This window comes from Siphateles boraxobius, unplaced genomic scaffold, assembly GCF_051911475.1.
Source record: "Siphateles boraxobius isolate OS27281-9 unplaced genomic scaffold, OSU_SipBor_1 130, whole genome shotgun sequence".
Classification (NCBI taxonomy): Eukaryota; Metazoa; Chordata; class Actinopteri; order Cypriniformes; family Leuciscidae; genus Siphateles; species Siphateles boraxobius.
In genome coordinates this window covers 13,296,119-13,308,972 of record NW_027508734.1, presented here as the reverse complement: position 1 = coordinate 13,308,972, position 12,854 = coordinate 13,296,119, and the positions used below count along the sequence as shown (strand labels likewise).

The following is a 12,854-nucleotide window of genomic DNA, read 5'->3' as shown; positions in this document are numbered from 1 at the left end:
TATTGCAGATGTTGGAAGAGCTCTTTGGAAATACCTCTGACGACCTGTGACAACTTTCTGAGAGATGTTACAAATCGATTAAAATGCCCAAGTGTAAAAAATAAAAAAATAAAACAACACAAATGACAGTGTGAGAGGTAAGACTTTCATCAAAGGTTCGATTTTGTATGCAGTGAAAGTTATCCAAAATAACTAAAATAAGTTCTAATATAATATATAATCCTATTGAAATATAATACATTTTATCAAAAATAGAACATTCTTTATAAAGTACTGCTTAAATGTGGATGAATCTCACATAGCCTTTCAAGTAAACATTTGGATGGTATTTAACCCCAAAATAAACAAAACTAAGTACATTTTTTTTATTGTATTGGGATAAAAACTAAGCTCACTCCTTTAGTCATCATTAGTGTTTCCAATAGGATTTTGTGAGACTGTGGTGGGTGGACCTTGGTCCCTCTGAGGAGGGTCCGGAGGCATTTTATTTTGGTGGAAAACTTCTCTGAAAACAGGTTTACAAGGTTTTACAAGTTTACGAGCCGCCAAGGTCTAGATAATGAATGGGAAACGCTGAAATAATGTTACAATGCAATTCACAAATAAATAAATAAATCAAGGTTTAAAATTTTGCTGTTAATTGAAATAAAGTTGAAATAAAATAAAATAAAGCTAAATGAAAATTAGAAATGATATAAAACAAATTAAACATAAGCAATATTTTAAAAACAAAAACTAATAAAATGACAAAAGCACATGATGAAATTACGGGGGGGGGGGGGGGGGCTAAAATTAACATGGAAAAATAACATAATAGTATAATTTTTTTAATTTTTTTTACTAAAAACTAAAACTTTACTAAATGAAACTAAAATAACCCTGAAATAAATAAAGATAAAGATATAAAAACGACAAATAAGGTGCTTCACTTTCTTTAAGATAAATGTAACTTCTCATATTTCAGCTGATTTTAGGATGAAACAGGATTTGTCATTCGAGCGATTCCCAATGGTGTTAACTTGCAAATTATCAGATTCTCTCTTGAACAAAAGCTAGAGAGTGTAGAAACACTAGCACCTCCTTGACAGCTGAATGTCATCTTGCTAACTCTCGAAACCCTGTGAGACACTATTATAATTGCACTCTAAAGCCTCGGCCCTGTGGCAGAAAGCTGGAATAATTCAAATTGTTAATGTTGATTCTCCAACAAAATCCTTTCCGGCCTTTGACAAGTGTCAAGTCGAGACTTACATACATGATAGTTTTATGACAAGTCAAGAATTAGACCCAAAAGCTGTGAAACACAACAGATCTTTGTATAAAGTTAACATGCATAATCTCACCAATCATGTCCGGTCCCTTGGCTGTGATTCTGAGGCCTCTGCTACCAATCGGCACTTCCATCATCGTCTTCATGGCTGCAGAAGAAGAATCGCAAACCAGAGACTCATTAAAACAACACATAATACAGTGACTGCATCCTAACTGCACCATGGTATTGTGGCAGATGTGTCGGATATGCATATAGAGTTTTATTAAATTATTAATGTTGTATTATTTATTTGAGTAAGGCATAGCATTTGTGCATTTATACTAAGAGTATTTAGGCTACTGTTTTTCATATAAATAACATAGAAACCATATAGTTACATTTTATCATGGTATTGAGGTCCTATATACATGGATTTAACTGTGGTTATCAAGATCTTAATGATCATAATGTGGAATTTTAATAAAACTCAAACAGACAGAATATTTAAATTTTACCATAAAAAATGAGGTTGTTACAATTTTGACTGTTTTTGTTAATGAGCATAAATTTGCATCTGCATCCAAACTCAAGCTACTGCCAAATGTTTATTTCTAAGAGACAAAACGTGTAATATTATTAATGCTGCCGCCTGCACTGCAAACTGTGCTGAAGCAATCTGCCACCAAAGTCCGACTTGAAACAATATCACTCGTTAGCACATGCAGAAACTAAGAAATTCATTTGTCAATTAAGATATTTATTTTGTTAAAGAAAAATGACTGGAAAAGTGTAAAGAATTCAAAAAAGTGAAGTGTTTATCATGTTCTGACAATAAAGAGTAGTTTAAAACCAAAAATAACGGTCTGGTTTCTACAACTTTCACTTAGGAGCAAAAATCTGCCTTTAAACTTGAAAGGAATAAAGATTTGACATTTATTGTATAATTATAGATATCGACTGATATGAAAAATGTTATTTTGTTAATGTTTTGGGCCATATCGCCCAGCCTCATTTTTTATTTTGCCTCAATTGAGCACATTTTTAGAATTTATGCACATCTTGCCGTTTCCATCCAGCGGTTTTTATAGGCGATAACCCACAATTCTAGTGTTTAATGACATACAGTATGCAGTGTTTCATTCCAAACACAGATCCGGAAATACAGCATCCCTCACAGCTCATGTCAGTATCCATTGTGCACGTAAATACAGTCATTACATGTGAGAGTAAATGAGTTGCAAACACACAGACACTGCAACTCTGACACGCTTAATGTGTTCAACCTCTCTCCATAAAAAAACATTTGTGGCTTCCCAGTGTACTGCTGAAATAAGAAAACCCACCAATTTCCAGCTCAGTAAACAGAAAACCACAACAGAGAGCAGCCTGAGTGCTTTCAGTTATGGTTGGATTAAGAGCGTTCTGTAAAAGCAAGCGTAATGGGGGAAACTGAGAGAATGGGGCGAAATACAGGAAATCTCTCCAGTTACTCATCTCTACTACTTTTTATTCTTTATTTAGATGTCATATACACAGAGACTTATTACAGGGACAATCCCCTGGAGCAAAGGAATAGTTCCCCCATGAAATTAAAATTATGTCATTAGTAACCCCACTCATGTTTTTCCAAACCTGTGGCAGAACAAAAAGGGAGATTTTTTTTGGAACAACATAAGAATGAGTAAATAATTTAAAAAAATATATATATATATATGGGGGTCTGAAAATATGATAAAAATATATATATTTTCAAATATGAATGCAATATTATTATAATATTTACCTTAAAAAATTCAGCTGTAATTTTATAAAAATATGCAAAAAGTTACAATACATAAAATAAATAAAAAAAGATGAATTATTACCTAAGATATAAATTCATAACATGCTTGCTATGAAATTAGCAACAAAAAGGCAAAGGGATCAGCTATTATTATACAAATGTTTAAAATGTAATTTCTCTCACTGTCATTTGCACCACAGAACGCTTTTAAAAAACACAGCTCATTTGAAATGAGGTGGGAATGTTCATGATTTTCATAGAAAATTAGAAAAATTAAATAATGTTCCGCATGTATTATAGCCCTTGGATATTTTTAGTTGACAAATAAATAAATTGTTGTAAAAAGTGTGCTTTTTAAGTTTTTTTAAAAGTGTCCCTGGTTTCAACAGCAAACACCCTTAGTTTGTAGCCTGGCAAACTACAGCTTTCAAAGTAGCTTCCTTAATAACTTCTTTAACTGAGACACTTTAGGGTCAAATATAAAGTGAGTGGCTTGTGTAGATGCAAAGTGCTAATGCCGTTTATTGCATTAGCAGGAATTGATGTAGGACAAGAGGTGTTTTTCCCTTCGCTCGGCAATGCTCACCGCATCTAGCAATTATAGGGCTTGGAAATGTGCCAACATCATGGGAGCCCCAAAATATTTACTTTTGGAAACATATATGGAAAGTACTGGAATTTATTGCTATAAAGAAAAAAGTTTCAGACACCAGTCAGTTGTAAACAGGGTAAAAAATGCCCAAACAATGCTGTGTTTTAAAAATACCAATAAAAAAACCTAAGACGTAATTGCCCTCGCTTTAAAAATAACCCAACCATGCAAGTGTGACTTCAAATTTGTTTATAACGATGAAGAAAAAAGTAATCTAATGTGGCTAACTGCTCCACAAAGATGCATCGACCCGCACGTAAAATTAAAAATCACACAAACGTTCCCACAATGCATCTGTGTTTCTATCGCTCTCCTTTAAAAAAATGCAGAAATGAGTCACTGCCGAGTAAAAGGAATGAATTATAAGAGCCAGAGGCTCATTAGCAGCTTTATTGCATTTTAATATTAACAGATTCATGTGACGCTCTGGAATCCTGACAGTCATCCAGCCCGGATTGAAGTCTTTTGGGAAATGACCTATCCGATCACCGGACTTCCATCTGGAGACCTCATGACGGCTCTACGACTTATGAGAAGCCTACGTGTCAGTGCCACGCATGTGAATTATTAGTGAGACGGCTTTTATTAAAGAATGCATTACTTGTTTGGATCAAATTACCTCGTTTTTGGTTTAACAGGCTTTGAAAATGAATAGCATGATTGTGTGAAAATGTCTTAGTTAGGAGAAAAGCTCAAGTCACTCAGGTTCTGTTCCAAAACCTAGTAAGCTGCATTGCTTTCTATTTCCTACAGTCAAAACGCTTTCTCAGGCAGCATCAACCAAAATAAAATCTATTTGGAATGATCCATGACGTAACTCAAAATTAGAGATGATAGATATTTATTTAAGCCATCGGCATATTGGCTACAGGTGCTGGTCATGTAATTAGAATATCATCAAAAAGTTGATTTATTTCAGTAATTCCATTCAAAAAGTGAAACTTGGATATTATATTCATCCATTACACACAGACTGATACATTTCAAATGTTTATTTCATTTTATTGTGATGATTAAAACTGACAACTAATGAAAATCCTAAATTCAGTATCTCAGAAAATTTGAATATTACTTGAGACCAATACAAAAAAGGATTTTTTGAAATGTTGGCCAACTGAAAAGTATGAACATGAAAAGTATGAGCATGTACAGCACTCAATACTTAGTTGGGGTAAGTATTGAGTCTGAATCCTTTTGCCTGAATTATTGCAGCAATGCGGCGTGGCATGGAGTCGATCAGTCTGTGGCACTGCACAGGAGTTATGAGAGCCCAGGTTGCTCTGATAGTGGCCTTCAGCTCTTCTGCATTGTTGGGTCTGGCGTATCGCATCTTCCTCTTCACAATACCCCATATATTTATTATGTCAGGTTAATGGTTAGGTAAATGTCAGGCGAGTTAGCTGGCCAATTAAGAACAGGGATACCATGGTCCTTAAACCAGGTACTGGTAGCTTTGGCATTGTGAGCAGGTGCCACGTCGTGTTGTAAAATGAAATCTGCATCTCCATAAAGTTGGTCAGCAGCAGGAAGCATGAAGTGCTCTAAAACTTCCTGGTAGATGGCTGCATTGACCTTGGGACTCAGAAAACACAATAGACCAACACCAGCAGATGACTTGGCACCCCAAACCATCACTGACTGTGGAAACTTTACACCGGACTTCAAGCAATGTGGATTCTGTGCCTCTCCTCTCTTCCTCCAGACTCTGGGACCTTGATTTCCAAAGAAAATGCAAAATTTACTTTAATCAGAGAACATAACTTTGGACCACTCAGCAGCAGTCCAGTCCTTTTTGTTTTTAGCCCAGGCGAGGCGCTTCTGACGCTGTGTCTTGTTCAAGAGTGGCTTGACACAAGGAATGCGACAGCTGAAACCCATGTCTTGCATACGTCTGTGCGTGGTGGTTCTTGAAACACTGACTCCAGCTGCAGTTCACTCTTTGTGAATCACCCCACATTTTTGAATGGGTTTTGTTTCACAATCCTCTCCAGGGTGCGGTTATCCCTATTGCTTGTACACTTTTTTCTACCACATCTTTTTTCACCCCTTCCCTTCGCCTCTCTATTAATGTGCTTGGACACAGAGCTCTGTGAACAGCCAGCCTCTTTAGCGGTGACCTTTTGTGTCTTGCCCTCCTTGTGCAAGATGTCAATGGTCGTCTTTTGGACAGCTGTCAAGTCAGCAGTCTTCCCCATGATTGTGTATCCTACAGAACTAGACTGGGAGACCATTTAAAGGCCTTTGCAGGTGTTTTGAGTTAATAAGCTGATTAGAGTGTGGCACCAGGTGTCTTCAATATTGAACCTTTTCACAATATTCTAATTTTCTGAGATACTGATTTTGGGTTTTCATTAGTTGTCAGTTATAATCATCAAAATTAAAAGGAATGAACACTTGAAATATATCAGTCTGTGTGTAATGAATGAATATAATATCCAAATGTAAATTTTTGAATGGAATTACTGAAATAAATCGACTTTTTGATGATATTCTAATTATATGACCAGCACCTGTATATAGCATGAAAAAAGCAGATACTTATGGTTTTGATTAATTAACTGCATGAAGGCACTGAGTTGTAAAATGTCTGTTGCATAATCCAACATTTTTTTTACTCGACAAAACAAAATGAAACTTGTATTGTCAAGAAAGTGTTTTTAAGCCTTGCCAATTTAGCTATTCAAGTGCAAGAAGACGCGAAAGAGAACACAATTTGGTACTCGATGAGAGAGAGGTTTTGTGTGTGCAGTCTGTGCACACATCCAAATTGAGTTCTCTTTCACTTCTTATTGCGCCTGAACAGACAAATTCACACAACATTATATAAAAATGCCCATATTGGCGAGTATCCTAGTAAACCTAGTCGGTTATGGCTTAAGTGAGCGTGAACAGTTAAGAAATAAAACGCACGTGTGTGTCAGTATACTGAATCCGTGCAGCTCTTAAAGTGACACCAGCCTAATATTCCTCCAAAATAAATGCAAATAAACAGTTTGTAATATTAACTTAACCTATTTATTCATGAAATAAAAAAGAATCACTTATGAAGATCATGAAACAATGTACTATCAAGAAAGAACTATTTTATATTTAAAAATCCATAAATGTATATGTAAAAAGTCACAGAGTGACTGACTTGAAACAATCTAAGACTGAATGCATATATCATTTGACACAGTATCAGATTATTTTGTTTTGTCCATTTCTATGGTTATCAGAGTCAATCGGATTCAATCATGTGTTAAATATGGTTGTCAATCCAGAAACTTTGCAATGTGTAGTTCGCAGCATGAAAAATACATATTATGTACAGAGAGCGAGCAAAGATCGCTGCCATTATAATCACTGAAGCTGTCAATTACAACGTGAGATACACAAAGCTGCACTGTTGAGAAAACTTCCGTTATAATCAATGAAGCTGTCTATGCTGTGCAATGAATCTCTTATTGACATTGTGTTTATAAATTGTTATAATAAAATATTTGTGAGCGTGCAGAACTTGTGCGGAGCAAAAACCCAGCCATTTTGAGTGCATTCTGACTAACTTAAACACATCTGATTGGCCTTTGCGTTCACAAGCTAAACAGATAGGTCTGTGATTGGCTATAAAGCTCAATGCAGCAAAATCATTCTGTAAAAAGAAACATTTGACAGAGCGCTTAAACACTTATAGGAGTGTTTTAAAGCAGCCGACTATCAATTTATCAGTTTTAGAATGTCCAGAGAAAAAAAAAAACTTGTTAACTTTGCCTGCAGAAGTGCGATCATGGTTTTCCTTATGCTAAATCCAGCCTTGGAGAATATCCTTTCTGATGGTGTGCATCCAAACTTTAGATTTTCTTATCCCAGACATTTTTAAAGATTTAAATCCCTGCCGCCAAAACGCTCCTCTTTCGGTCACGGATCGAAAGTGAAACTTAAATCTGTCACGGGGTGTTTGGATTTATTCATGCACGTTATAAACATTTATTATAAGCTTCTTCCTTTGCACATTTGTATTTACAGCATTATCATATTAGGCTCCTAACGTATTGACAGAAAACCGGTAGTTCTATGTGAAATCAGACATTGAGCACCCTCATATAACCTCTGCGAATATTCGACCGTGAGATTGGTAGTCGAATCAGGCTCCTCCTATCGATGCATTGAATCTTCGACTTTTCGGGGTCACCCCTACTATCAATGGGTATCAAAGCATTTCAATGTATGAAAAAACCCTTCTAAAGTCTTAAGTAATGTCTGCTGAAAATTCAGCTTTGCCATCAAAGGAATAAATTACATTTTAAAATATATTCAAATATAAAACCGATATTTTAACATTTTATATTACTGCACAATAGTACTGTTTTTACTGTATTTTTTAAAACAAACAAATGGTGAGCTTAAAGGGTTAGTTCACCCAAAAATGAAAATTAAGTCATTAATTACTCACCCCCATGCTGTACCAACCCCGTAAGACCTTCGTTCATCTTAGGAACACAAATGAAGATATTTTTGATTAAATCTGAGAGGTGGATCACTGCTACATAGGCTGCCAGAGGGAATGAAACTTGACGGCCCAGAAAGTCATTAAAGAAAATGTTTAAATATTCCATGTGCCTACAGTGGCTCAACTATAAGTTTATCAAGCGACGAGAATACTTTTTTCCCGAAAAAAAAAACATAATAACGACTTTATTCGACTATTCCTTTTCTTCCTTGTGGGCCTGAGACGAGAGTTCAAGAGATTTCCACGACGCATGCGCGAGAACTGAGAAGAGGACGTTCTTCTTCTAATACTTCTTGTTCAGTTCTCGCGCATGCGTCGTGGAAATCTCTTGAACTCTCGTCTCAGGCCCACAAGGAATGAAAAGGAATAGTCGAATAAAATCGTTATTATGTTTTTTTTTTCGGGAAAAAAGTATTCTCGTCGCTTGATAAACTTATAGTTGAGCCACTGTAGGCACATGGATTATTTAAACATGTTCTTTAATGACTTTCTGGGCCGTCAAGTTTCATTCCCTCTGGCAGCCTATGTAGCAGTGATCCACCTCTCAGATTTAATCAAAAATATCTTCATTTGTGTTCCGAAGATGAACGAAGGTCTTACGGGGTTGGTACAGCATGGGGGTGAGTAATTAATGACTTAATTTTCATTTTTGGGTGAACTAACCCTTTAAGAGACTTCTTTCAAAAACATTAAAAATTTAAAGACTCCAAACTTTTGAACGGTAGTGTCATCCATCTCGCAATGCATTTTTCCTCAAAGGATACATGTGATGCTGCCAATGGTATCTTAGAAGGCAGCATAGTCATGCTACCTACGGTTTGGAACAGCCTTTGTGTGGGGAGTGTGCTTACGATGCCTAAAAATGCAGCCTACGCGGTGTTTTAACTTTTGGAACAGAGCCGTAATCAGAGTCGTTTGAGCACATTGCTGTAAGACAAAAGAATTTTTTGATGAGGGAAAATCCTCGGCAACCATCAAACACAAGACACTGCAGTATCTTACCAAAAACAATATAAAACTCAAGGAAAGAATATTGTAAAGTGCCACAGAAATAGCCTTGTGCTCCTCAGGCTGGCATGTTTTGAAGGCAACATTCAGCCGTACAGCGTGCAGAAAGAAAAAAATAGCTGTCTTAATTAATTTGGGGTGTGGTTGTTACATAAAACAGTTTGGTTATTTGATATTTTTAAACAGACATGATTTCAGCAATGGCGTCCTGCCTAAAAACCAAATACTTGCCCAGCAGACAGAAACACAAACTGAGTATTTGGGTAATAATCTTAAGGAAATGACAACTAGATATTTACAAGCAAAAGCCACAGCATTACGTGTGTTATTTCTCACAAATGGACTGAGAATCCCTCACATGCTTTAAAGGGAATCAATAACTCTATCTTCAGTCCCAGAATGCAAACAATCCGACTGCTGGCAATCACATAAATTAAGCAGGCTAATAAAGCTGCCAATGCTTGTACCAACCGAAGACCACAGGGAATGTAAGACTGCCTAAAACACAACGGTTTATGGCTTTAGTGTTTCTGAACATTTAGGATTATTTGATTTGATACAGCAATAAACTTAAAAAAAAGGAGGGGGGGGGGGGGGGGGGTAGTCCAATGACTCATTCTAACATTCAGAATCATGTAGAGCTGCATGGTTAATTGGAATAAAACCATCTTTATATGGCTCAGTGTGATTATCAAATTGCGAAGGAATAATTAAATGAATACAGTATATGCGCTGTGTGTTTCAGAGTGAAGCGCGTTACTGTGATACTTGTCTCAGACTGGATCAGTTCACAGTAAATGCTGGTCCACATGAACTCATCTCTTAATCTTCTCTGAGTTTGGGTCACTTTTAACGTGTATTTAAGAATGCAAAATGCACCAACCATTTCCCAAACTTGTAATGAAAAGTATTTATAAAGCAACTATTGTAAAGAAGTTTTAAGGGCTCCCTGCAGTTTTCTGCTATTATAAAAGCTTAATGATTTAATGGTTGAAAATGAAGAAATTATGACAGCCATAAATATAAGTATTATTATTTAGGCCTGTCTAAATAATAATAATAATAATAAAGTATTTTAACTACTATTATTATTATTATATTTTTCTTAAATACTCAATTTGTTTAATTTTGCAGTGGGATATTAAAATATTAATATTTAATTTGTTTACTATTTTGGATGGATGGCTGGATGGAATGTGCATTCCTAGAAACATGTACAATTTATGACCGAAATGCTTTAAAAATCAAAACTCAAACACTAGCTTTATAATCAATCCCGGTCTAAATGTCTCTGAGATCAACAAACAAAGCAATACTCCAAAAATAAGAATGTGCTTATGTATGTGTGTACCTACGTTCTTCAGGTGTGACGTGGGGCAGCGCCTGGCCTCGGACTAGTCGGCAGGTGGAGCCGTCTCCAGCGCACACGCCACAGTTGTCCTCTTTAGCATTGCTTCCCAGTTGTCTGTCACATCCAACTTCCTGAATAAATGACAGAGGAACCACTCAGAAAAAAATGGACAGAATAGACATAGAATGGCAGTCAAGTTGCACTTAAGTCACAAAAAAATTACTTGAGACTTGACTTACTCTCCAAATTAGACTCATTATCCACTACAGCATTTTGTAGTGAACATTTTCCTGATTCATGCCCAGAGCTGAAACACTATGTTGAGTGAAGGTAATTGATTTCTGACATGTCTGCGGGACCAACAATTCATGCTTCCTCCATAACAGAACAGAAACTGACTATAAAATGAATGCACTGAGAAGCTGGCCGGTGCACGGCTCCAAACTACAATGTTTAAGCTCTAACTAGCATCAACAAAATTCATGGACAGACAACATATAAAACATGAGAGAATACCAAATCATTTTTCAGAAGTTTTCATCCCATGCGCACAAGTTCGCTCCCAGAATCCTCAATATTTACAGAGAAGTCTGTGGTACTCACAGTTGTGTTCTGCAAAGAATTTGCCATCTGTGCAAGAAAAGCTGCCCAGTTTAATGCAAAATTCTGTTTACAATTGCAGGGCAATAGGGAAGGCAGCCATAGATAGCAAACAGCATAACTTTACTCGGTAGTTCTGGTAAACAAGCACAAATAAACAGACAAGCTTCATTTACACCAATTTACCTCATACTCACAGGAGCTGAGTCAAAATAGGGGCAACGCAAAGGATGTTTCATTAACACTGTAGAATTCAGTTCCAGTGCAGTACTGCTTTGAATTCTGATTATTCTATATGATTTAGCTTGAGTTTATTGTGTTTCTTTGCTGTTGGCCAAATGAAAAGCTGAAAGCCTACAGAAACATTAAGAGAACTGTGAGAAGGTTCATCCAAAAATGTTGTCATCATTTACTTACCGTCATGCTGTTCCAAACTTGTATGGCTCTTTTTTATTTTTTGTGTGTGTGTTTGGAACAGAAAATGAAGTTTAGTAGAATGTGCAAGGTGTTCTTGCAAATACAAAACAAAATTTTATGTGAATGGACACTACTGATCTCCACAAATGACCAAAAACAGCTCCATAAAAGACTGCACTTTATTGCAAGTCTTCCCGAAGCCATACAATAGCTTTGTGTTAGGAATAGACAAACACATTTAAATTTTATATGAAAACTGGTTAAAATGTTGCCTCTGGTGTAGATCTCAAATCTCATAACAGTAAATTCATATCCCTTTTATGTGCCTTTTTTATATATATATTCAAGACCACAAAATAGATTTCTTTAAGATTTTCAGAGAATTATGACTTGTTCCAGCCTGTTCCTCACACAATGGTAATATATTTCAGAGGACTTGGAATATTGTGCACAAGTCATACTACTTTCATAGGGGAAAAGAAAGTCAGTAGTATTGAGGTAAATAGATATGGGTAACGGGTTTTCTCCCCAGAGGAACATTTTCATAGTTCCTATAACTATTGGTGGAAGTACCCGATTTTCAGCGTGTACAAATGTTTTGTACTAGGAACGTTTTTAGTGATAGGAACGTATTTTGAGGGGATTCATTTAGCTCCTACTTCAGAGTAGGGTCTAACCAAGCACAATAGGAACTACCAGTGACATAAATGTATGTTGATAGGCCAAACGTGTGCGAAACACTGGCAACCGCCATTTTTAAAAAGCTGTGAAAACACACACTATTACTCCACGATAACTCCGTGAACATGGAAAATAGCTATAGATGGACCAACGCATTTATGATCAGCTTGTGATGCTATAATACTTTTTCGTATACCCTTTCTTTGTTCAAAGGGGTGGTATAATGCCCCTTTTTACTAGATGTAAAATAAGTCTCTGATGTCCCCAGAGTATGTATGTGAAGTTTTAGCTCAAAATACCCCACAGATATTTTTGTATAACATGTTAAAATTGTCCCCTTTTGAGTTTCAAAAACGCGTAGTTATGTGTCCCTTTAAATGCAAATGAGCTGCTGCTCTCGGCACAGAGGGCGGAGCTTCAAGAGCTCGTGCGTTAGCAGCTCTGATTACCTCACACAGACACACACTAAAATGTTAGAAACTGTTCTGCCTTTTATTTTCAAACCGCACAATGATGGAGAGACTCAAGAAGAAGTGGCACCATGCAGAATGCAACAGGACGTTTATGAATGGTTGGTTTATGAATTTATGAAGCTGATGTGGAGTTAACTATCTTCTAGTC

At 36.3% G+C, this 12,854-nt stretch overlaps 1 protein-coding gene across 2 annotated transcripts in view; it reads right to left on the bottom strand.

Moving 5' to 3' along the window:
• Positions 1–12,854, bottom strand: part of adamtsl3 (ADAMTS-like 3) — a 207,245-nt gene that overhangs the window by 69,309 nt on the left and 125,082 nt on the right. For both annotated transcript variants that reach the window (XM_077227978.1, XM_077227980.1), the window contains exons 7-8: positions 10,540–10,666; positions 1,344–1,418 (exon numbers count right to left, since the gene is read on the bottom strand). In XM_077227978.1, coding sequence (XP_077084093.1) covers positions 1,344–1,418; positions 10,540–10,666 — 202 coding nt within the window. The remainder of the gene's footprint in view (positions 1–1,343; positions 1,419–10,539; positions 10,667–12,854) is intronic.